This window comes from Vanacampus margaritifer, chromosome 3 (genome assembly GCF_051991255.1).
Source record: "Vanacampus margaritifer isolate UIUO_Vmar chromosome 3, RoL_Vmar_1.0, whole genome shotgun sequence".
In the NCBI taxonomy this organism is placed as follows: domain Eukaryota; kingdom Metazoa; phylum Chordata; class Actinopteri; order Syngnathiformes; family Syngnathidae; genus Vanacampus; species Vanacampus margaritifer.
Genome location: NC_135434.1, coordinates 25,566,178 through 25,592,682, shown reverse-complemented (window position 1 = coordinate 25,592,682; position 26,505 = coordinate 25,566,178). Strand labels below are relative to the sequence as shown.

Below are 26,505 nucleotides of genomic sequence, written 5' to 3'. Positions count from 1 at the left end.
CAGCACCCCATCTCCACTATACACAGTGTTAATGGCGCACTGCTTTCCTCTCCTGAGACGCCAGATGGTAGACCAGAATTTCCTCGAAGCCGTCCGGAAGTCGTTTTCCATGGCCTCACCGAACTCCTCCCAAGTCCGAGTTTTTGCCTCAGCGACCGCCGAAGCTGCATTCCGCTTGGCCAGCCAGTACCCGTCAGCAGCCTCCGGAGACCCACAGGCCAAAAAGGCCCAATAGGACTCCTTCTTCAGCTTGACTGCATCCCTTGCCGCTAGTGTCCACCAGCAGGTTCGAGGATTGCAGCCACGACAGGCACCAACCACATTATGGCCACAGCTCCGATCGGCCGCCTGAACAATGGAAGCGCGGAACATGGTCCACTCGGACTCAATGTCCCCTGCCTCCCTCGGGACAAGAGAGAAGGTCTGCCGGAGGTGGGTGTTGAAACTCTTTCTGACAGGGGATTCTGGCAGACCCTCACAATACATTTAGGTCTGCCTGGTCGGACCAGCATCTTACCCCGCCATCAGTTGACAGCTCCGCCCCTCTCTTAACCAGAGTGTCCAACACATACGGCCGCAAATCGAATGACACGACTACAATCGATCATCGAACTGCGGCTTTGGGTGTCCTGGTGCCAAGTGCACATATGGACACCTTTGTGTTTGAACATGGTGTTTGTTATGGTCAGTCCGTGGCGAGCACAGAAGTCCAATAACAAAACACCTCTCGGGTTTTGATTGGGGGGGCCCTTCCTCCCAATCACGCCCCTCCAGGTCTCATTGCCTTGAAGTCCCCCAGCAGAACGAGGGAGTCCCCAGGGGGACCGCTCTCCAGCACACCCTCCAAGGACTCCAGAAAGGGTGGGTACTCTGAGCTGCTGTTCGGTGCATAAGCACAAACAACAGTCAGGACCCGTCCCCCCAAAGGCGGAGGGAGGCTACTCTCTCATTCACCGGGGTAAACCCCAACGTACAGGCGCCTAGCCGGGGGGCAATGAGTATGCCCACACCTGCTCTGCGCCTCTCACCGTGGGCAACTCCAGAGTGGAAGAGGGTCCAGCCCCTCTCGAGAGGATTGGTACCAGAACCTAAGCCGTGTGTGGAGGCGAGTCGACTATATCTAGTCGGAACTTCTCAGCCTCGCACACCAGCTCGGGCTCCTTCCCTGCCAGAGAGGTGACATTCCATTTCCCCAGAGCTATCTTCAGTAGCCGGGGGTTGGACCGCCAAGGCCCCCACCTTTGGCTGCCACCCAACTCACTACGCACCCGACCCCTTTGGCCCCTTCCACCGGTGGTGAGCCCATGGGAAGGGGGACCCACGTTGCCTTTTCGGGCTGTGCCCAGCCAGGCCCCATGGGTATAGGCCTGGCCACCAGACGCTCGCCTTCGAGCCCCACCTCCAGGCCTAGCTCCAGAGGGGGGCCCCGGTGACCCGCGTTCGGGCAAGGAAAACGAAGATCCAAAGTTTGTGTTCATCATTGGGGTCTTTTGAGCCATGCTTTGTCTGGTCCCTCACCTAGGACCTGTTTGCCATGGGTGACCCTACCAGGGGCATGAAGCCCCAGACAACATAGCTCCTAGGCTCATTGGGACACGCACGATAAGGTGATGACTCACGGAGGGGGAATCTCGTTTCTAATTTTTTTATTTATTTTTTATTTAGGTATTTATGTATATGTATATATATATATATATATATATATATATATATATATATATATATATATATATATATATATATGTGCATTTTTTATATCCGTTTTTATTTTCACTTTTATTCATTTATTTAGTCATTTATTTACTTCTAAGTTTGGCAGTTTTGGTCCTCCATAGGATAGGCTCCAGCATGCCTGCGACCCTCATGAGGATAAACGGTTCGGAAAATGGATGGATGGATTTTTATCTCACATCAATCATAAAACTACACGAACACTATTTGTGATTGGATGGTTGAGGGTGCGAAGGTGGAACTTCTGGCCTCCCAGTGCAAAAGCTTTCCGCTTACATGACACACGACAATACTAAAAATAGTTTAGTTTTCAGGCTCACACAATACATGATGGCAGCACAGAAGGTCCTGGGAGTGAATGAGATTGTGTTTGCTGTTTTATCTCAAGTCTCATTTTAATTGCAATATATTTCATATTGTTATGTAAAATAGTCCTTCATAATTCTAGTCAACAGCTGACTGCATGCTCCACACGTGATAAGCATTTTTTGGTTTGCTGCAGGAGCATAAGTTAGGTTCGGCTGAGTACGAGAAGGACTTCAAACAAATGTCACTTTAGAGGTCCACTAATTAAGACTTTTTCCAAAGTTGTACAGGATTGATTGGAATGGAAAGGCATAGCATAGCATAGCATAATGCTTCATCAGCGATAATCTGATTTCAACGGGGCACTCACCACATGTCACTTACTTACTGTTTCTTATGACATCTGCTCTCCATAAGCTTGGCAGTGTTGAGAGGATAATAGGAGTTGTGATGTTTATCTGCACCCTCTATCTCATTCTAATCTATTCTCTGAATGCCGCGCATATAATGGACTCCAATTACAGGCTGCTGCGCATTGTTCTGCATGGCTGTGGACAGCGTACTTTCTACCGTCCGGGCAGGGCTACGCTGCACCTTCAAATGTTAATGACTCATTCTTGGTCATTAATGCACCTAAGCCGCATTGCATGTCTCGCTACTACTCTCTCTCATATGGTAATATGGAGGGGATGGCTATAGGCAGCCATCAATAATGAGCCACTTTGTTCAGTCTGGTCTTTTGTAGCGAAAATAGCGGAATACTTCTACCCCAGTCAAGTGAAAGCAGCATTTTCCTTCAAGACAGCAAAATTAAATTGCTGAAATACAAATGTGATGCCATTAGTGTCAACAGCCATTTTCTGCTACTATCATCCACTGCCTCACAAAAGCCCTCTCGTGTTTGCTTGGATGTTCAACACATGCATCATAACAAGCATTTTGCAATGCTTTCTATTTTTTTGCTGACAGTTAGACCAATATCAGCTGGACTTTATCAAAACATTGTCATTATACTACCAGCGATCCAGTCCAAACTGTCAGCAAGGTGGGGGCTTTAGGACCCAGAGGTGCAGTCCAAAAAGAGGTTTTAATTTCTAATCAAAAAAAACTAAGTTCAAAATCAGACTTTTCACAATAAAACAGGAAATGACAAGACAAGGGGAAAACATGACAGGGAGTAGACAAGACTGAAAATAAACATGACAGAACCCCTCCGTCAAGGGACGGCTTCCATACGTCCCTTAAAAAGTTCAAAAACAGGGCGGGCGAAGGGGGAGCGGAGGCGGGAACCTGACACATCCCTCCAGTCTAGTCCGGGGGACGTCCCGGACGCCAGACGAGGGGAGCCCGGCGGCGCCGATCTGGAGGGCGCCCCGGACGCCACACCGGAATAGGACGGCCGTGGGATGAACATCTCCTGTCCACCCCCATGGGCCTGACGCCGCCATGGAAGAAGCGAAGAGACCCCGCACGAGAGCGGCCGAAGCCAGGAGGCCCGGGGCTGCAGAGGCGAGGATGCCCGGGGTCCTGAGGCTGCCGTGGCGGCGCGAGGACTTGAGGCTGCCGACGAGGCGCGAAGACTTGAGGCTGCCGACGAGGCGGCCGTGGAGGCGGCCGACGAGGCGCGAAGACTTGAGGCTGCCGTGGAGGCGGCCGACGAGGCGCGAAGACTTGAGGCTGCCGTGGAAGCGGCCGACGAGGCGCGAAGACTTGAGGCTGCCGACGAGGCGCGAAGACTTGAGGCTGCCGACGAGACGCGAAGACTTGAGGCTGCCGCGGAGCCGGCACGGAGTCCGGGGGCTGTCGCAGAGCCGGCACGGAGTCCGGGGGCTGTCGCGGAGCCGGCACGGAGTCCGGGGGCTGCTGTGGAGCTGATACGGGAACTTGGAGCTGACGCGGAGCCGGTACTGGGGCCAGAAGCTGCTGCGGAGCTGATCCGGAATCCTGGGGCTGCCGCGGAGCTGAGCCGGAATCCTGGGGCTGCCGCGGAGCCGGGACGGGAACCTGGGGCTGCGTCGGCCGACGTGGCTCGGAGACCTGGGGCTGCGTCGGCCGACGTGGCTCGGAGACCTGGGGCTCCGACGGCCGACGTGGCTCGGAGACCTGGGGCTCCGACGGCCGACGTGGCTCGGAGACCTGGGGCTCCGACGGCCGACGTGGCTCGGAGACCTGGGGCTCCGACGGCCGACGTGGCTCGGAGACCTGGGGCTCCGACGGCCGACGTGGCTCGGAGACCTGGGGCTCCGACGGCCGACGTGGCTCGGAGACCTGAGGCTCCGACGGCCGACGTGGTTCGGGGACCTGGGACATCAGCTGACGTGGTTCGGGGACTTTGGACTTCGGCTGACGTGGTTCGGGGACTTTGGACTTCGGCTGACGTGGTTCAGGGACTTTGGACTTCGGCTGACGTGGTTCGGGGACATGAGGCTGCGGCGGCAGACGTGGCTCAGGGACCTGAGGCTGCGGCGGCAGACGTGGCTCAGGGACTGAGAACAGCGGCAGACGTGGTTCGGGAACTGGGAACAGCGGTGGCAGACGTGGCACGATAGGGACTTGGGGCGGACGTGGCTGACGTGGCACGATAGGGACTTGAGGCTGTGATGGTAGACCTGGCAGGATAGGGACTTGAGGCTGCGGCGGCAGTCCTGGCAGGAAAAGGGACATGAGGCTGCGGCGGCAGTCCTGGCAGGAAAAGGGACATGAGGCTGCGGCGGCAGACGTGGCTCGGGGAGTTGCGGCTGGCGACTCCGAGCGCCACCATCTGAAGCCCAACGACGCCCAACTCCCTCAATCAAAGTGGACAGCAGGTCCATTTGGGCGGCCATGGCGTGCTGGAGCTCCTCCTGGCGCGACAGGCGCGCCTCCTGATTCCCTATCATGGCTTTCAGCGCTCCCGCTGGGTCTGATCTTGGTCGGTTCATTCTGTCAGTAAGGTGGGGGCTTTAGGACCCAGATGCGGGAAGGCAGAGCAAGGAGGCAGAGGTGCAGTCCAAAAGAGGTTTTAATTTCTAATCAAAAAAAACTAACTTCAAAATACAAAATAAACTGAACTAACAAAAGATGAAGCTAAACATGACAAAACAACTAAGGCGAGACTAAAAATATGACATGGATCCTGATAAGTTAACAAGGTCGGAGTGACGTGGCGAAAGACTTACGACAGTGGCAACAGCAAAAATGAACCGACACAGACAGGGGGGAGACAACCGACTAAATACACCAACACTAATGACATGACAAGACACACCTGGCTGAGGGCATTGGATGACACATGAGGGTAATGGGGACACAGGTGGAAACAATCAGGAGTCAGGGTTGACACACACGCCACACGAGGAAGGGCAAGTGACCAGAAACGAGAGGAGTCAGACTTTTCAGAATAAAACAGGAAATGACAAGACAAGGGGAAAACATGACAGGGAGTAGACAAGACTGAAAATAAACATGACATCAGCACCACCAGGCAAAAATTTAACTCCGTATTGTTCTAACCCAGAGCTTCTACAATGTGAGGTGTGTGCGTGTGTGTGTTTGGGGGTTCCACAAGATCATGTAAAAAAAAATAAAAATAAAATGTGGCTGCTCATTCTTTGTCCAATATTATAACTCCCATGTTGATATGTTTTTCATCACCCAGCGGAGGAGAAGCCCATGGTGACTAATGTCACTGTCAGCGATGTGTCATGGGACAGCTTCCTCCTGTCCTGGTCCGCAGAGGAGGGGGCCTTTGAAGCCTTTCAGATCGAAGTTTCTGATGCAGAGACGGGCGCTGAGTGTCAAAATCACACTGCGCCCGCCGATGCTCGCAGCATTGTCATCTCTGGCCTCACTCCCACCACCTGGTACAGGGTCAATCTGTACGGGGTGTACAGGGGCCTCGTCTTAGACCCTGTCTTTGCAGACACCATCACAGGTATAAACACAGTCAACGCTGGGGCCTTGCGCTTTCCTTTGCTTGATTCCTGTCTTGCTGCTTCAAACTTGTGAGAGTGACTATCTGTGTGGACTTTCCAAATGAGAGGTAGTTGAGACTGTCTATCACACTCTGTTCTTGGAATTTTGCTGTGTTCAGCATCGTCCCAAAGAGTTCAACTGACTCTTGGTTAGGTTAGAAAACATTTCCTATTTTCTCCTTATCTTTTCCTTTGAAAAACTGAAAACTGCAGCCAGAAAATTACCTTGGGATGCTTGTTTTATAAAAGGTGAAATGATTGGCATTTGCCATGTGACTGAAAATCTTCTTTGGTTGAAACTCTGCATAGAAATGAAGAAAGGTTTTGTTCCCTCTCATTCGTGAGCATAAACATTTAAATTGTTGGAAAAACACATTAAAAGGAGAACACAAACACAGACTAACCATCACACACTGTGCCAGAATTGATGCCAGACACGCCACTCAGGCAGTGTAACCAATTTAAATTCACAAACAACGCCCTATCAAAAGACATAATTCAGGCACTAGTGCTTCATTACAGGCAATAGAGAGGTCATGAGACACATGGAATAGCCTTACTAACCGTAGCCTGTTCCAAAATAGCTCACCAGTGATGGGACACTGACTTGCTAAGAAGAATTAAAAGAAGAAAAATGTCTGGAAAAATGTTAACTTATTATGGTACACGTTTCTTAATTTACGAAATATTCTACATTTAGTTTTAAAATGTAATGGATTGTGTTGAATGAAAGAAAGCTGTTTTTATTTACTCAAATATTACAAAAAGGACAAAAATAGCAGCATAAACGTACACAGATAATAATCCGTGATAGAGTGAATCCGCAATAAGTGAACCGCAAAGTAGTCAGGGACAACTGTATTATTATATTTTTAATATCACCCTTCTTGGCCACGGCACAGCTGTTGCTGGAGGAGAGGGGAGGTTCACACACGGACACGAACGATGGCGCACTTCACAGCAGTGATCTGTGCCGCTTGCAGTTCCTTATTAACATACTTGCGTTTTGCTCTTCTGCATGAACTCATGCGCACAGTTAAATCACTCTTTACGCTAGACTTCCAATGGGCACGAAAAATAGGGCCCTTGTTCTGTTACGTGGCCAGGCATAAACCAATCGATGAGCATTCATTGAATGTGTAAATGGTAAAACAGGTGTGCTGGTGTCGCTCCACATCACCAATTACACTTATTATCAATTACAATGCTCTGAATTTAACTGTCAGTGGACTGTATGATACATTGTAATGTCTCCAGAGAACCTTTTCAAATATAATATAGCCTGACCTAAAACAATAACCTCTTGAGAAATAATAAGAGTCTGCATAATAGTAAAACTGAGCCGATCCTTCGTTCGTTCATTCGTCTACAGTTTTGTGAGTGTGTGTCTTTCCAGCATCATTCAACATTTTAAAGACTTAGATCAGTCAAGTAAGAGGGAAAAAGAGAAAACTGACAGGAATTAAATCAAAACCCTGAAGCTTTTGTGAATTTGTTTAAGGCTGCTCGTCTGTATGCAACCCAGGTCTCCCAAAGACTGGGCCGCTCTTCATTCTCAGGCTGCCATTGCTGCTGGGCTCTCGGGCTTGGGTGCCAGGGGCTTCTGAGGCCATGCAGAATATGGCATACACTCAACACAGTCTATTGTCTGCATGTTAATGGTCGATCAAACCATGTTTTTTTCAAGAGCATTAAACATTCCGAGTAGTGAATGCAGGCACTGACTAACTTAATTATGTTGTGCACAGTCGTCAACACTAGTCAAGTGGAGAAAGACATTACAAGGGAGATTAAGTCCTTTAACTGAAAAGCATCAACCGAGGAAACTTTGATTAGCCGAATAGTTTGATGGAGCAAATGACCGATGGAACCACAAATAGACGTGGACAGCATGCCAAATTCGCTCACCACAATCTAACAGTAAAGTTGTCAGGTGAGAGTGGCACATCATTTCTGCTTGCAGACCCTTGTTAATGCAGGCTTTGCTGCATAACCTCATCCAAATAACAAGCTTGCTTTGGTGAGCGGGGATTCTGTTCCTCCAAACGTGGGGCTGTGTGGCGACTGAGACACACAGTGGAAGTAGCGAGAGGGTGAAATCAGTAGCAAGCTAAGGCTTGTAAACTGATGGATGTGACCCTCTTTCTGTTGCACTGACCAGTTAAAGCTGCTGCTGGTGGCTAATGAAAAGTGACAGCTCGCTGGGATTTGTCTGCTCCGCTTCTCATTTCCACTTCTTTTTCTCAAATGCCTCATGCATTTTTTTCCTCATAGGAAAAATGGGGTTTGAGGCAGACCCCTGAGACCCCACATTTGGTGGTGTTTTAATGAGCAGCGGCACTATCCTTTATTCTGAGGTTTTTCTGTGCTTTAACATGCCTTTTATATTTCCAGACAGCTTTAAAAGCTCAGCCTGGTCCATGTGTACTTGTGGCCATACCGGAAGTTTCTATGCCTTATTAGCTTGCGGGTTTTCACTAGCTGCTAATATGGCTGCTCGTCTAGCAGCTTGTCATCAACCCATACACTCATTTGTAAGCACTTGGTGCACAAAACCCTTGAAGTGTTTTCTCCTCTCGTACATGATTTGCACAAAAGTGTTAAAGCACTTAAACATGAAAATAAGACCCTGTTATATATATAAATGTTTTTGCAGCATATCATCTACAGTGGAACCTCGGAGTTCGAACATCTCGGAACTCGTACAAATCGGACTTCGACCAAAAAATCAGAGTAAAAAATGTGGGTAGCCGAGTCAAGCTCAGTGATGCCGAATGTAAACGTCACGGTAGTCGAGACAAGCCTCTGCTCATTTCAAGTCAGAGCGTGAACACTCCCGGATTTTGATTTTTCCACAACAATTTTCTTCGTCATGGTCCCAAAGAAAGACAACTGTCAGTGACAGCAAGGAAAAAAATCAAGTGCAACAAACCACAGCGCATTTATGGAAGGAGATAATCGCGCCATTGTATCTACCATGACTACTTCCGTAAATACTGGCGCGAGGAACCCTGCCTTAGCTGTTCAACGATGTCCCTGACGATAAACAGTGCATGCAAGGACCCCTTAGTAGTCTAACAATATGCCCAATGTAAAATACACAAAGTCGGCGCTGAACTAAAGCAAGCATTAACATAGCAATGAGGATGAACTTAGAACAGTACATTTGCGAGTGCATTTTCCATATACTGATGCCATCACACCACAACAAAAAATGGTATGGTATTTTTTTCATTGTTTAAATACTGCACAGGGTGTACATGTTTTTACATAAATAGAAATGAAATTAAATTATAAAGAAATTAAAATAAAAAAATCAGCTTTTAGAGCTTGGAAACTGATTAATTGCATTTACATTATTTCCTATGGGAAAGAAATGCTTCGGAGGTTGAACAAATCAGACTTTGAAAACTTCACAGGAACGAATTATGTTCAAACTCTGAGGTACCACTGTATTCACTAATGAAATTTAGGAGTTTATAGATTACCTAAGGACTGACTTGAAGCTATTCACAAGGAGGAGTCATGCCATATTGCTTGACAAAACTCCTTTTCAACTTTCCTTGCATCTGGGTCATTTGCTTTCAGCGCACTGTGTCAATTGGTGCTGGCCTGTCCTGGAGCAATTTTTCAGATGTGCCGTCCCAAGTCTTAAACTCAGTGTTAGGCAGGATGAATCCAATTCACAAGCACCCAGGGCGTGCAAGTTAAATCAAACAAAACATGGCTTTAATGCACTTGCTGGCTTCTTCAAAATTACAGGCGGGATTGATTTATTTTTTCTGCGTTTCTTTTACACTAACACTTTCAATTCATTTTCAACAGTTAAATATAAATTGGGGTAGGAATAATTGTGTAAATGCAAAACATTTACACAAACACCATTTGCAAAAACAATGTTCTTTCGGCGCTTGGACAAAGGTTTTTACTATGCATCCTGATATTTATTCTTAGTCTAGCAGAGAACATATAGTGAATTTGAGTAGCATTCAAAATCATATTTTTGTTGTGTGATCCAACCTAATGTAATACGATGAGTGACTATAGTCTAAAGTTAGTTAGTTTAATCTTTGCTGTACTGAGCTTTACTAAAAGACAGTATTTCTACAAACAAAACTCGGGCTTTATGCTGCTGATCGTCCACATCACCAATACTTGGTCCACTCATTTATCACAATGCTTCTCTAACATCAAAGCATTCTTGAGTTTCACATAAGAGCAAAACTGACTTTCCCTTATCACTCAGAGATTGAACCACAGGTGCAGGCTCTCCTGCTGTCTGACATCACTCCTGAGAGCTTTAGATTGGTCTGGACGGCAGAAGAAGATTCTTTCGACACCTTTGTCATAATGGTGAGCCAGGCTGAGAGCCCTGACCAACCACAAGAGCTGGTGTTGGCCGGCGAAGAGAGAAGCGCTCAAGTGACAGACCTCAGCCAGGACACAGAGTACAAAATTGAAATCTTTGGACTAATTTTGGGAAGGCGCTCCAAGTCGCTAATCGAGGGGATGAGAACAGGTACATCTTGAAAGGATGGTAATAATAATGTCAATTTGGGAAGGGACAGGTTGTTGTTTTTTTTAGTTGTATTTGTCTTGTCAACGTGATCAGTGTTTTTGTCTAATTATGTACATTTTCACAAGCATGGGAAGGTGAAGGGTCATATCTCATTTCTCGTATTATTTGTTCACTAACCAAACAATGAACAGTTCTTTCCAGGCCACTTGATGCAGGAAACTCTAAAACCTATATTTTCTTTAAGAAACAAATTTCGAACATGCATTTTTTGTGTGGCCATGTGTCAGTGGCTTGGTGTCTACCAGTACTCCTGAGTGGTTGAAGTGAACTACAGCCGTCTTGAAAACGAGAGAGATTGCAAACTGGGTCAAAAATGTCAGTTTACTACCACTCAGGACATTTACTGAGCTTTCCTACAATCCTACTGTGATGTCATTTTTGTCTTGTTATCCTACCAGTGATGTCTTTGGATCTTTTTCACAAAAAAGAGGTGTGGTTACTGTCTCTTTGTAAAATCGGTGTCTATGGCTGTGTCCTTTTTCTCCTCCCTGGGGGTAAGGCTTTACTCTTGGGTTGTCTTGTGGATGTTTTGTCTCCTGATGAAATGGGGGCAAGTTAATCTCCTCAGGTCTGTCACGCAAGATACTGTTACTACTGGCCGTTTACTGGGAAGTGCTCTGTCAGCGCTGGCTTCCACTGGTCTCCTTTTGTCTGTCTACATCACTTCACAAGCTCACTCTGTTCTGCTTTCGTCCGTGCTTTGTAGTGAAGGACTCTGATCAAGCTAGTCTTCTTTTCTGCTTTAACAAATGCTAAAGTGCTTGATTTCATGCATAATTAGATGCTCATTGACCCACTTCCTCTTATGTTCTTGTTCTGTAGGACTCAGCAGTCTGACAATGCAAAGACCATATTGACTCACAACCTTCTGATTTGTCCATTCTGTGTCCCATGTGTCATTGCTACCAGATCTGGGGCCACCCAAAGGAATACGCTTCTCTGATGTCACTGACTCATCTGCTACTGTCCATTGGGCAGTTGCAAGAGCCCGAGTGGACAGCTACAGGGTCACGTATGTGCCTGCTCATGGAGGTCAGTCACATTATGTTTGACCAGCATTATTTAAGACAACTTGATGAGCTCTGTCGAAAGAAACAACTCAAGACTGAGATTTGAATCACAACTGCTGCCACTTTAACTCTATACCAGGCAAGGGCAACTGCCGGCCCCTTGATTAATATAAAAAATAATTATTCAAATCCATGGGGGAACCTGGAAAAAATGGGAAAATTCAAAATATTAAAAAAATATTTTAAAAAATTTCAATTAATCTGTGAAAAGGCAATTCCACAGGGGATGAATTTCAAATATGCAGGGGTCGACTGTAGTTTTAAGTTGTAATGTCACAATTCATTACTAGATGGCAGACATGTCTAAAGGCCTAGATACACCAATCTGACGTTGGCCAAATGTGACTGACACCTACCCCCTGTGGCGTCATACACACCGAAACGACACCGACTATTACGTGCCTTCAGCGCATGCGCGAGAAGTAATTCCCATCTATACCATCGGCGGCGGTAGTCATTATTCCTAAAGGCAACCGGAAAAAAACGTAAACAACTCATACCGGGGTAAACGCGGCGGCCAGCTGGTGAAGCGAAAACGGGCGCTGGAACAAGCTTCATCCCCTTCTCGTTCCCGAACGCATGGATGTACTCCGTTGTGGCGTATCGTGGACCCTTTTGACTCCTGGCTGCTACCGATCGTCGGTTCACCCGAAAAGCTTCGGCCGTGCTGCCCTCTGCGTTTTGGACGCGGTGTTGACCTCCAGCTTCTGAAGGAGCTTTGTCGAGACCGCCGGACGTAAGGGCCATGCACCCCTGCTGCTCCCACAAGGATAGCACTGTTAAATGCGAGGTCATTGATAAACAAAACATTTATTTTAATATGTATTTATTATTTATTTATTGTCATTCATCTGGTCAGGAAGTGTGTGGGCTTGTAAGTGGCCCTTCATTAGCACTGATAACTCCAGCATATCAATTTACATGTTACCGCTGGGATCAATTATTCGCCGTCATAAAATAGCATTTCATTGTTATGCTGATGACACTCAATTATATATTTCAGTAAAACCCACTGATTTTAGCAATGTATTGGTTTTACAGGACTGTTTAGCTGATGTTCAAAAGTGGTTAGCAAATAGTTTCCTGCAATTAAATTCAAACAAAACAGAAGTTATTTTATTTGGCCCAAAGGAAGTCTCAGATAGACTACAATCCTTACTTGGCCTTCTTGTTTCAAATATTAGACCTTCTTGTCAAAATCTTTGTGTGATATTTGATTCAGGACTGAAGTTTGATATCTATGTAAAGAAGCTCGTGCAGTCATGCTACTTGCAACTCCGCAATATTGCTAAAATTAGGTCTGTTCTCTCATTTGAGAATACCGAGAAAATTATTCATGCCTTAGTATTGTCAAAGTTGGATTATTGTAAATCTTTATTTTCTTGCTTGAGTAATTTTTTTTAGAACAAACTACAAGTAGTTCAAAATTCTGCTGCATGACTCCTTACTAGAAATAGTAAAATAACTCATATCACTCATATATATGGCGGTACAATTTAGAGTTTATTTTAAAATGTAATTAATAACTTAATAACCAAAGCACTCCATGGCATGGCACCAGAATATATTAATGAGCTTTTAAATCCGTATAGACCAAAAAGATTGTTAAGATTCGCCAATCAAAAATTATTGGTAGTCCCAGAATCCAAGTTAAAAACTAAGGGCGATCGAGCTTTTGCTGTTAAGGCCCGAGACTCTGGAACAGCATTCCTAATCATGTTAGAAATGCGGAGTCTCTAACATCTTTTAAGTTTCCTTTAAAGACTTATTTTTTTGGGCTTGCGTTTTCTGATTTTACATTGTTTGACTTTTATTGTATTTGTATGTTTGTTCTTTTTCTTTTTCTTTTTTTAATTGTCTTATGCCTAACTGTTTTAACTGCCTGATGGCCTTTATGTGTTTGTATTGTATTTGTTTGTAAAGCACCTTGTGCTGTGTTGCTTGAAAGGTGCTATATAAATAAAATTATTATTATTATTTAAGTTTCCCATCCCTGCTCTGTATTATATAGTATAGAGCAGGTATATATTTTAGTATATTAAAATCTGACTCAAAGGGTACATACGCATATGATGCAAAATATTTGTCTGTATACAGATACAGTATAGTGCCAGTGGTGGGCAAACTCGGTCCTCAAGGGCCGGCGTCCTGCAGGTTTTGGAGGTTTCCCTGCTGCAATGCAGCTGATTCCAATCAACAGGATCGTTACGAACCTTATGGAGAGCTTGTTGATGAGCTGTTCATATATCAGCTGTGTTGGAGAAGAGAAACATCCAAAACCTGCAGGACTCCGGCCCTAGAGGACCGAGTGTGCCCACCCCTGGTATAGTCAGTGCCCGCCCTGGCCAAAGGTGAACCAGCTGGTCGCCTATGGCGCCATCTACTGCAGGGGCCGCCAAACAACAGTGATAGTCTCATTTGATGTGGAGAAAAGTGAAATGAGTAAATCTAAGGCTGTCATGGAAATTAAAATAGTGTGTATTATGTTGCTCTAACGAATTACACGTATTTACAATAACACATTTTCTCTTGTTATTTTTGCAATTTTTTCTCAAAATGCTAAATTTAGTTCAAATGCAAATTCACCTAATGCCATTGCCAGTGACTAACAGAATGAAACTTCTTGATGAACTGTCAAACTACTGAATGTTAAAATAAGACTTATTTGTGATTTAATTTCTTTCAAGTGGGGAAGCTTTGTGTGCCTACAGTATTTACAAAAGCTGGACAATGACAACTAAGCCTGTATATGAAACAACTAACAGAATAAAATTTAAAGCAATGCAAAAGAAAAGAGCCTGTTCAGTTTACATGTAAAATAGTATGGACATGGACACACATAATAATTATGTTTCACCAACATGGAAATTGCACAAAATGAAATCATATTTATGTTGGTAAAACATGATTTAAATGTATGCATCCATCCTTTTTTAAATTTTAAAAAATATCCAACATACATTTTTTTCCCTCAGTGTTCCAAATATGCACTCTTCTGGCTGACCGGTTTACTGTTCGCTCTCTGTGAGCACAAATTCATTGATGTGGCCCTAGAACTTTGGAAACATGTCAAAGCAGACCAAAACTATCTATATCACAAGGAAGAAATAAAAGAGGGAAAATGGGAGAAAGAGAGGTCCAATTGTGGCTCATTTCGGTTTGTTTGACAGTAACAAAACAGTCATGAAATTAAGAATATGGTCATTTTTATATTTCAATTGTGTGACATTATTTTTATGAATTAAAGTCAATGTTAAAAAATCAACTTCTTTTGTCAAATGTGCAATATAAGCTCTTTAATAATTGAATTATTTTCATGGTGTGTGTGATTTACATTTTGTATGGTGGTACTTCATATACAGTGCCATTAATATTTCTTGACTGACTGAATTGTTTGGACACTCAGGAAATGCTAAGACTGTGACAGTGGATGGATCAAACTCACAAACCGTCCTTCCCAACCTGATACCTGGTGTCACCTACGAGGTTACTATCATTGCACTCAAAGCTCAACGGGAGAGTGAGCCTGGATCAGACAGTGTCACTACTGGTAAGATTTGTGTCACACTGACTAAAAAACATGCATGCCGTTTTAGCTATACAATTGCCAGAAACTTCACTAGGTAGACTTACACAATCAAATGAGATGCAAGATTTAAAAATATATATTTATCACTAATAGTGGCTGGTGAGCCTTTATCCCACATCCTTCAGACCAGAGGTGACAGATCCAGGTCCAGAAAGTAAAAACCCTGCCACAGTATAGCTTTAGCCCCTGATGCTAGCTAGCTAGCTCGCTAGCAGGTAAACAAACACCATGGGAGCTAGATTGGCCCTAGGGAGCTAGCTAGCTAGCACCTGGGGCTAAAGCCAAACTGTGGCAGGGTTTTTACTTCCTGGACCTGGATTTGCCTCCTACTTCAGACGTTTCAACCAGCTACTAATGTTTGTCTATCCTTGTTTGTGTTGCAGCCTTAGATAAACCCCGTGGTCTGACTGCAGTCAACATCACAGACACTGAAGCTCTACTTCTCTGGCAGCCTGCCATCGCTACAGTAGATGGTTACGTTATCACCTACAGTGCAGACTCAGGTAAGTAAGAATTTGCATACATTGCTTGAACCCGAGGACAATTACCAACAATCAACTGTGGGGCATATTTGCCATATTAGTAGTAGGCATACACAAGTGATCCTAAGAGCTTCATGGTTGGGGGTTTGATACCTCAAACATCATTAAGAAATTATTTCAACGCACCATTTAATCCATTTAAACTACACACAGCCTTTTTCACGCTGCATGATTTTTATTCTGGCCTTTTTGTGTCCCCCAGTAGCTCCAGTGATGGAGCGCGTGTCAGGAAATGTGGTGGAGTTTGCAATGACCACCCTGGTGCCAGCAACACGATATACTGTAAAGGTCTATGCCATTCGAGATTTGGCCAAAAGCGCAGTCACTTCAACGGAATTTATCACAGGTGTGTTTTTGTTTCAGTATAAAAGCATCCAGTTATTATGTTGCAGATTGAATTAATGAAAATGTTGATCACATTGTGATTCATTAGACAATGAACATTGCAATTCATAGCCGCTAACAGCCCTTTCTTTCTCTGTTAAGATGTGGATGCCCCTCAAGACTTGGCAGCCAGCAACATCCAGACAGAGTCAGGCATGTTGACGTGGAGACCGCCACGTGCTGACATTACTGGCTACATCCTCAGTTTTGAATCCGCAGATGGCATCATCCGGGTGAATAGATACCGCACTTCCCACATTTTAACCCTATAAAGCCTCAACCATGAAATATATGAGATAAAATTCTGATTCTTTGTAAATAGAGTATGTATTGGTCCTTTTGGACAAAAAAAAACAAACAAACTTTTTTGAAAATCAACTTCCACATATGGCTTTTGATCTGTGTCATATTTGATACAACCGGTCACAATGCTTTAAATTCGTACATTTATAACTTGCAAAAATATAATAAACAGACATATCAAACATATTAGTATTTCAAAAAAATCTGAAAGAACATTTCCCACTATTAATAAGTGTCTCTCCTTTCTCAAATGGGGCAATCTTGCAAGGTTGTTCAGCTGGGTGATACTGCCCTCTAATGGATTATTCGTGCAATACTTGTGTCAGATCATATACGTCAGGGTTTTAATGGGGGGAAAAAATATTCTACTCATGAAATTGAGGGCTTAAAATGTCTTGTATTTAACTCATTCACTCCCAGCCATTTTCACTGAAGCAATCTCCTTCGCTCCTGGCTGTTTTAGTAGTTTGGCTGATTTTGCAAGGCCCACAGAATATTCAGTTTTATTGCTATAAAAACATGGAACCTACCAAAAGAAAAATTTGAGTCTCTTCTTTTATCAAGAAAAATAAGTATATTTGTATCGGTTTCCGTTTTGCAGCGATTAGCATTAGAATATAACTAAGTTTCACCATTATTCACAAACCTGTCACAAATCACTGGCAAAAATAGCTTGTTGCAACATGGCCATGGTTGATCTCTTTTCCTTTGCTGCCACCTGCTGACTGTTTTTGCAATAGCTGCCGTTGCTTTAAGCAACCTCTTTAGGTCAGAAGCTGCATCAAAGCCTTCTGTATGCTCTAGGATAAATAAATAAAAAACATAAAACATATATAAATACGTTTTTGGGAGTGCAAGACAAAACATTAAAAATGTATTTATATGTTTTTGGGATTGAATGAGTTAATATGATACATTTGACATTATAGGGTTAAAGATAGACACTGACAATATTTGTTGGCATTTCTCACTTTAAATATAAGAAATACACTCAGTAACAGAATTTTGCTTCATCTCAGGAGGTGGTTCTCAGTCCCAATGCAGTTTCCTACAACATGGTTCAGCTCAGCGCCTCAACAGAATACTCAGCTAGGCTGCAGGCCATCGCCGGGCCCAAGAGAAGCAGAGTCATCAGCACTGTCTTCGCCACCAGTAAGGAGATTTTAAAAAAAATCATAATAAAAACATCAAACATCAGGTTCAATTTGAGAGAAAGTGTTTTCAGTCCTATAAAACTTTATTATTCACCCTATAAAGAGACGGGGCTACAAACTCATTTTATCACCATAAAGCAGGGATCGGTAGCCCAAAAATGTTGTGCCATATTGTACCACCAAAAAATTTGTCTGGAGCATCCTTAATTAACAGTTGAATGTGAATTTCGGGATGGAGTTGTGTTGACACTGGTGGCCACAGTTTGTGACGATATGAACTGGTCTCAACAAACGAGTCAAGAGATGAGTCAAGAGAGCTGTCATGCTACCACATGCTGCCGGACACTACTTCAAAATAAAAGTTAACCAAGGCATTGATATTCGTGTAATCTTTGGCTATGCAAAGGTTTATTTTGAAACTCGCCATCATATAGTGTCATCCTGACAACACACAACCACAGTTGTTGATGTTGTTTTCCATCGAGAATGGCAATAATGTTCGCTTCTTTGATTAATTACTGAAATTATTGCTGATTGGCTATGTCACCGGCCATTTTAATGGCCCTTTCCTTCACTGTCTTTGTGAAGTGTTTGCGACAACCACTTCCCTGGCACCATACCAAGCTGACGCAAATCTTCGTTGACAGACATGTTTAAATTTAATATTCATTCCATATCCTTTGACAATTGCACGCCAATATAATAATTCGCTAGATTATTTACTAATAATAATGCATCAGATTTATATAGCGCTTTTCATTGTTGAAACTCAAAGACGCTTCACAATGGATATTATTATTCATGCACTCACACATTCACTCTGTGGTGGTGATAAGCTACTTAAGTAGCCACAACTGCCTTGGGGCAGGCTGACGGAAGCGAGGCTGCCAGTGTGCGCTTTTCTGAGGACAGGTCAACGTTGACACAATCTTTTAGAAAAGCTGCATGATTAATCGTGTGTGAAAAAACAACAACAATATGCGTCCTCTGCGTACATACACTCGACCTAGCTCTCTCTCTCTCTCGCTCGCTTCCTTTGTCACGTGAACGCTAATTACCCACATCGCCGTGTGGAACAGACACACACACACATGCATCTCCTTCCCCTGCTGCTCCACCCCAGCCAGGTAACTGTGTTATGAATTCAGTGAAATTGTATTGTTTGTTTGTCCTCTATTCCCTACCTATAATAATTTTGTTATGAAGTCTCATACAGCACAAACAATTGAGCATAAATTAGCCGATATAAGCCACCTAGATTAAAATGCTATATGCTAATTCAATAATAGATAACGTGATAACCACCACATAGTAAGAGTAATGAAAGGAAGCTCTCTGTGATCCGTGCATTGAAAAGCATTGGACTTTGAATCATTGTAATTTGTTTTGTGGGGATTATTTTGACTTCAAAATGTGATGAACTGTTGTTTGTGTCCGGTTAGTATTATTATTAGTAGTCACAAGCAAAAACAATCCAATACGTCATTGGTGATCGAAGCATTTGCATTGAGGTTAATTGTGTTGAAAAATATATATTTTTAAATCTAACTAAATCAGCTGGCATGAAACTATTATTAGCTAAATTATTAACTATTATTTAGTACAAACCATAAGTGTAAGTTACTTCTATGCTACAAGTCTTGCAGTGATGTTGGGCTAATAGGCTGTCATTAAAACTAGCTGTGGGGTATTATTAATTATTATTATGTGTGTGTAATGTTTATTTAAGAGCTTCTATTGACATTTCCGAACATCCGGGCATTTCTTATATGTCCCCAATGCAACACAATGCAAATGCTTCCTTTATACGGTGAAAACAAATGGCAATATGTAATGTTTTTTCCTGTGACTATCATACAAACGACATTTCATTGCATTTTGAAATCAAAATAATCTTCACAAATCAAATAACAACAATCCAAAGTCCAACGCTTTTCAATAGCAGATAGATTTCGTTCAACAAATTGACGGCCATCTTGACTTGTGACGTCATCTCGGAATTGTCAATAAGGTATATAGCACAAAAGTTTTTGTGAACTTGTGGTATCCATGGAATGAATAAAAAAGAGGGAAAAATATTCATTCCATAAAATGCCATTTTGACAGCACTGGAAAACGTTATGTTTATGTCATGTTTGTGTGGCTCGAGAGCCGCGGGTTTCCAACCGCTGCCATTGTCAACTGATGGGCCATTGTAAATTGTCCAATTCCATTTAATACTATACAGAACCCCCTCGCATGCCGACCTCATGACATTGGTGTGTTGCTCGGGTATTTCTGTAGCGATCTCTCTCATATAGTGTTCAAACTATTTCGATTGCCTTAATAGCATGATGCTATGACATCATGCTTTAATCATTATTATTTTTACAATTATTGCTCTTTATTGGTCAGCTCTTCTAAGAGCAACGTCTTTTCTAAGAGCTCGGGGGCGGTGATAAACAAGTACCAACAAGACTTTCAGTCCTGTCTCCCTCTGTTTATCATTGTTTTTTAATTTTTCTCGGATGGGTTGAATCTGTTAAGTCAATTGTGTTGCTCTGTGTTTTTGCATCTGCAATAACAATAAAGATCCATTCCATTTGGGAGCCAGAACTTATGTAGCGTGTGTGTGTATCTGTCTCTCTAGCTGGCGTGCTCTACAAATATCCGAGGGACTGTTCCCAGGCTTTGCTAAATGGTGACACCACGTCTGGCCTGTACACCATCTATCTGGGTGGAGATGAGAGCCAGCCCCTTCAAGTCAACTGCGACATGACCTCTGATGGAGGTGGATGGATTGTGAGTTCCTGACATACTCCACATATGTTGAATAGAGATTGTAAACGTAGTTACTTTAAAATCGTTTAGAGGTCACTTATTGAAATTCCAGAAAATGATAGTAGCAGCAGTGAAATTTTACTTTTACTTTAGTAACTTTCTCAAAATTGTTTTAAAAAAGCTCTATAATAAAATGAACTTGATAACTGTCATTATATATCCATTGTTTCTGCTTGCCTTATAGCGAGGTGTTTGATCATCATGATTCAGGTTTTTGTATTCTATACCTCTCTTTTTTTTTCATGAAACCTCTGTATACAGTAGTACCGTATCAACACATTTTAAAAATAAGTCATATTTTGACTGAAAAAAAAATGTTTTCCTCATGAGGCTGGCCACCTCTGCTAAAATTTGCTCAAATTTAAAAGGTAGGGTCTTAAGTTTTGACTGTTTCTGTTTGTAAACAAACAATTCAAAACGGACTCTACCAGTGGCTCAACCCATGGCTCAACCCCCACTCTTCTCGTCAACATTGCGCCTGCCTTCAGCGACACGCCCCCTGCTTTGTGATTGGCTGGAGGGGTAAACATTGACTTTCCGCCCAGAAACGTCCGTCTTATGGCAAAACTCAACAAAATAGCAAAATACAGATTGGAAGGGTGGTGGTTGATGACAAAATGACCACCACACATTAACGCCCAGAGGTGTTGATTGAGAAGGATTTCATATGAAGTGTTTATTTCTGAGTGAAAACTTAAGACTCTACCTTTTAATTAAACAGATTATTAGTGTTGTCAAACGATTCAAATTTTTCTAACTAATCAATCACACAATGTTCTCTAACTAATCGAGATTCATCGTGATTAATCACATTTTTCTGCTTCTGCTTCTACTGTTTTCTTGAAAGGTTATAACAGATATTTATTTGGGTAAAATCTTGGAATGAATGTAAAATCATCAAATAGAAAGTATATTTAAAATCAGACTTCTGATAACTTTCTTTGATCCTTAAATAGAATACTTCTCCTGTAAAACACAAGTATTAAACAAAATGATGAAAATGGACTCAAACAATTCTCAGAACTTCTTGCTTACAGGTTTAGTTCTACTCACGAGCTCCACACGTCAGCATTATTGGTTTGCGAGGCCCCATGGAAGAAACTTGAGCACGGAATTTTGCTCTGAGATGATACGCCAAAGGTGTACACATAATATGCTGTTTGAATTTGGCTCTGCAAAGTGTACAAATTACTTCTCCAACAAGCATCAATCAAGTAAATCAGGAAGTAAAACTACCTATATATATATATATACAGTATATATAGTATAGTCCATGTTTATTCTTCTTCCTGCCAGTCACTCCTTCAAGTTTGACTGCACACTGAGTTAATTCTAAATTCATCTCCTAAATTAACGCATTAATATTGACCGCCTTACTAGATTATTGAATTCTACCCCTGAAATGAAGTTATTAATAAATACAACATAACCGGTATTTGGTTCAGTTTTTTGTGTTTTCTGGCAGAAGAAAAAAAGTGGGAACAAGAAAATGACTTAGACCATTCTTTTTTTGATCCTGCAAAATAAAATGCATTTTATCTTATCTTTTTAAAAATCTTTTTTTCATTACAGATTTTCCTCAAACGTCAAAGTGGCAGACTTGAGTTTTTCCGCAACTGGAAGAATTACACAACTGGCTTCGGAGATTTGAATGATGAATTCTGGCTGGGTAATTTCTAGTAAACAATACACCAAATCATTTTGTCAAAGATTCTGGTTATTGTTTTCAATTGGGCAAATTTTTCATACTTTTCATACATAATAATGTAATACATCAATCCCTTTATTATTGTCATGTATATATTTCTGTAAAAATGTAGTGTCATTGATTCATGATCATGTTTAATGGGTAGGAAAAAGGCGTATGTTTTACTTTGCTAGCTTCCCATTAAATTGGCTGACCAATATTTATTTGGCGACTAATTAGCAGAGTTTGGTCTCAAGATGACCCTACAGTGAATACTAAAAATACTTCACCGTGGATATCAAACCTTTAAAATCTGTCTTTGACTATCCTTCAATGTGCAATTCTAACACTTTGTTATGCCCGCAGGCCTGTCCAACCTGCATAAGATTACCGCAGGCGGTCAATATGAGCTGCGAGTAGACCTAAGGGATAAAGGAGAAACAGCCTACGCTCATTACGACAAGTTCTCTGTCTCCGAACCTCGTACTCGTTACAAAGTTCATGTTGGGGGATATAGTGGAACGGCAGGTAAAGATGATTAAAAGTATTTTGTATGTTCTTAACAAATCTCTTGTGGTAGTGTACACAAAAATGACACTATTGTCTGTCTTTGAAGGTGATTCAATGACCTACCACCATGGTCGTCCTTTCTCAACTTATGACCATGACAATGACATCGCTGTTACCAACTGTGCTCTTTCATACAAGGGTGCTTTCTGGTATAAAAACTGCCACCGTGTCAACCTCATGGGAAGATATGGTGATAACAGTCACAGCAAGGTACGATTGATTGAATAAGTTCCTGGGAAGAGGGAGAAGGGCACACTCGCCGCAATGAACATTTTTATCAGCAACTTATTTTAACACCTTTTTTAAATTATAGAATAACTAATTTAATACATTTTGTTTCATCCAAAAATAACTTGCATAATTATTGTGTTTCGAAGAATTTCATTTGTCTTAATATTAATATTATTGTTTTTTTACATTTAAACACACTACCTACCACACAGTGCATATGCTACACTCCAACTTCAAGTTTTTGCCAACATAAATAAATAATTATATTCTTATAAATGCTATTTGGTCCAAAAGGAACTTAGATAATTATAGTGTTTCTATTTTTTTAATTGTTCTTAACCAAAAAAATAATAATAATCGTTTGAATAATCGTGATTTCAATTATTGCCAAAATAATCTTGATTATTATTTTTTTAATAATCGAGCAGCCCTAAACTACACTATATGGACAAAAGTATTCATTAAAACAAGGCTGATTCTTCTGACAAAACATAATATTTACAACATCATTTTGGCTTTTTCCAAACCAGACTTATTTTGAAATGGATTGCACTTGTTCATCCCCAGGGCGTCAACTGGTTCCACTGGAAGGGCCACGAGCACTCCATTGAGTTTGCAGAGATGAAAATTAGGCCATCCAACTTCAGGAATCTGGAGGGACGGAGGAAACGCTCATAAGCGCATCGTCTACAACAACATTGCTACTATTCTTTTTGGCGTCCCCACAAGACACCTCAACCCAGACCTAAACCTCGACCCACCATGCAACAACCAAAGCCACTGCCAAGGCCCGTGCTGCTTCCATGCAGATCAACACAACCTACTGTTCTCTTACAGGCTGTCTATACCCACTCACTGCTGCCTGTGCCAAAATTTGTATGCTTGTTGCAAACTGGACTTAAGTGAAGCCCGAACAGATCCTCAGTCACACCAAAGAGAACAGAACAATTATACGAGACCTGGTTATCCAAATCTCTTGTGTTTGCAGCATTTGTCACGAGGCATGTGTGCAGCTTGGGCATTATGTTATATAAATTAATGAATTGATCTATCTCACGAGCCAAGCCATGTTAAGTTTGTGGATTTCACCGTTAGCTCTATAGCGTGCAAAGCACAGTTATGATTACAAAATTAGAAGAGATAATAGCACAAGTCAAATCAAAGACACTGACCCCCCTTCTCCACACCTTTGAACCCCCCTCAACGTAAATTGCCGTTTGTTGGTCTTTGTGTGACTTAACTTGTCGTCTCTGTGCCACTTTATCCTCCCCTGGTTTCCTCACACCCCTCTACAGCTAGCGAATTGATGATAGGATAGATATTGATACAAACAAAATGAAAGACATATTGGATGCAATACTTTCCACTAGTCATGGGGAAATGAAGCACTTGGGATATTTTTTACTACTCTAAATGGTTTAAAGGTAATGGCTACCAAAAACATATAAACATGTTCTCTTGAATATTGCCATGGTCCCAAAAACACATGTATATGTTTTTTATGGGGTTTTTCTTATGCTAGAGCACACAGAAGGTTTTGATGCAGCTTCTGACCTGAAGAGGTCGCGTAAAGCAATGGTAGTTATCACAAAAAACGGCCAGCAGGTGGCAGCAGAGTATAAGAGATGAACCAGGGCCATGTTGCAAAAAAGCTCTTTTTCCCAGTGTTTTTAACATATTTTTGAATAATGATGAAACTTAGCTATATTCTCATGCTAATCGCTGCAAAACAGAAACAGATACGAATATACTTTTTATCCTGATGAAAGAAGAGACTCTAATCTTTCTTTTGGTATGTTCCATGTTTTTATAACAATCGAACACAATAGTCCGTGGGTCTGCCCTGCGATTGGCTGGCAACCAGTTCAGGGTGTACCCCGCCTACTGCCCGAAGCCAGCTGGGATAGGCTCCAGCACTCCCCGCGACCCTTGTGAGGAAAAGCGGCTAAGAAAATGGATGGATGGATGGATAGTCCGTGGGTCTTGCAAAATCAGTCAAAATCCAGTAAAACAGCTGGGAGCGAAGTGAAAATGGCTGGGAGTGAATGACTTAAATTACCACTACATGTTTAAACCAACAGTGCCATCTAGAGGAGTCAAAAAATATCACAAGTGATTCATGAAGCTTCATTTTCCCATCAATACTTTCCACTCATTTCAGGAGCCCCTGAGTCAATAGCCACTGTGTTGTGAATTAAAGGAGACATATTGTGCTTTTTTTCTTTCTTTTTTTTTTTAACAATTCATCAGCTAATAATGTAATATCCACTTATAACGCTCTACTTAAAATTGGGGGGGCATCTACTGTGCCCCTTGTTCTACAGAGCCAATGGGCTTTCTTTTCGATGACATTGAGTGCAGCTTAAGTGTTTTGTTTATGGTAGAGGCTATTTGTCCTCAAACGCTTCCGAGTCCGAAGAGAAAGGCGAGCTTAGAGGCAGAAATTTATTACCGAGCCACACTCAAATATACACTTTTCAGTTTATTTTCTGCAAATCTATGCAGCAGACATTTGGCCAGACACAAATATGCTAGTCGTTTTGAAAACTGTGTATCTTGGCCACGCCTACCTGTCAAGTCATGGGTGGAGAAATTTGTTATGGAGGTGCTGTTAGTCACACGGTTGGTCACAGTGACTCAAAATTCAAAACAGCTCGCTGAGACGCATTTCCAGAAATGGGCATCTCAAAAGATTGACTTGCTTAATTTCACACTTGATGGGCGGGCAGGAACTCTCTTACCCAAGCATTTGTACACCAGAAATGACATTTTGTCATAATATGTCCCCTTTAAAACACTGAAACACTCCTTTATATTAATGTGTTTGATGAAACCAAGGCAGGACCTATTATTGAGTAAATATATTTTTTTTTCATACTTGGAATAATGCGAATACGATAGCTATATGTGGAAAAAGAGGATTTGTTGTGTTGTGACACAAAAGAGTTTGATGCTCTCAATGTATAACCCTGGTAAACTCATTAGTTCATAAGTTTGTTGTTGAAAATGTTTGGATGAGCAAAGTAGAAAACTGGTAAATGTTTTCAAGCCCCTCTGTTTCCCACCATGGCAGGATACTTAACCACTCACCATCAATAGAATGTCTGTGTACGTTTATTTGGTTCTTATGGATTTGTTTGTTTATAACTGGGTGGACAACAGGTGTTTCTCTGTAAACTGTATTACAATAAAATTTTGTTTTAAATTATGTTTTTTTCTGACAATTTACTCTCTAGTCTAGACAATTCTAACATTATTTAAAATGGCAGACCAAAGAAATACATAGAAGAAACTTGGAGTCATGAATATTTATTATCCTTAAAGGAACACTTGATTGGGATGAGCAAACATGGGCGCTTAAATGAAAGGTTTCTATGTATGTAAAAAGGATGTCAGCACTAACCATTCACCCCCCCCCAAACATTTTTTTTTTAATCCGTAGTGATGTAATGTGTTTTTATCTGACAATGGTGGCAATTTTGGTCTCCGTTTTAAGACATTTAGGGACGCATGTTTTGTTGGACTCCAGGCAAGCAGCTAATTAGCTCCCTGTCTAAAAACACACAGCTACAGTATCTAACCAAAC

The 26,505-nt window shown here is 42.2% G+C and overlaps 1 protein-coding gene across 5 annotated transcripts in view; it reads left to right on the top strand.

Moving 5' to 3' along the window:
- tncb (tenascin Cb) overlaps positions 1 to 26,127 on the top strand; it is a 109,516-nt gene extending 83,389 nt beyond the window's left edge. For 2 of the 5 annotated variants that reach the window (XM_077560905.1, XM_077560904.1), the window contains exons 11-22: positions 5,675 to 5,950; positions 11,479 to 11,601; positions 15,046 to 15,189; positions 15,612 to 15,731; positions 15,973 to 16,116; positions 16,257 to 16,387; positions 17,477 to 17,609; positions 20,241 to 20,392; positions 22,004 to 22,100; positions 22,485 to 22,646; positions 22,735 to 22,898; positions 23,487 to 26,127. In XM_077560905.1, coding sequence (XP_077417031.1) covers positions 5,675 to 5,950; positions 11,479 to 11,601; positions 15,046 to 15,189; positions 15,612 to 15,731; positions 15,973 to 16,116; positions 16,257 to 16,387; positions 17,477 to 17,609; positions 20,241 to 20,392; positions 22,004 to 22,100; positions 22,485 to 22,646; positions 22,735 to 22,898; positions 23,487 to 23,597 — 1,757 coding nt within the window. In that variant the 3' untranslated portion in view covers positions 23,598 to 26,127. Of the gene's footprint in view, positions 1 to 5,674; positions 5,951 to 10,236; positions 10,510 to 11,478; positions 11,602 to 15,045; positions 15,190 to 15,611; positions 15,732 to 15,972; positions 16,117 to 16,256; positions 16,388 to 17,476; positions 17,610 to 20,240; positions 20,393 to 22,003; positions 22,101 to 22,484; positions 22,647 to 22,734; positions 22,899 to 23,486 lie in introns of all 5 variants that reach the window. The other 3 variants (XM_077560908.1, XM_077560906.1, XM_077560907.1) reach the window with 3 other exon arrangements.
- Positions 26,128 to 26,505: the final 378 nt, after the last annotated feature.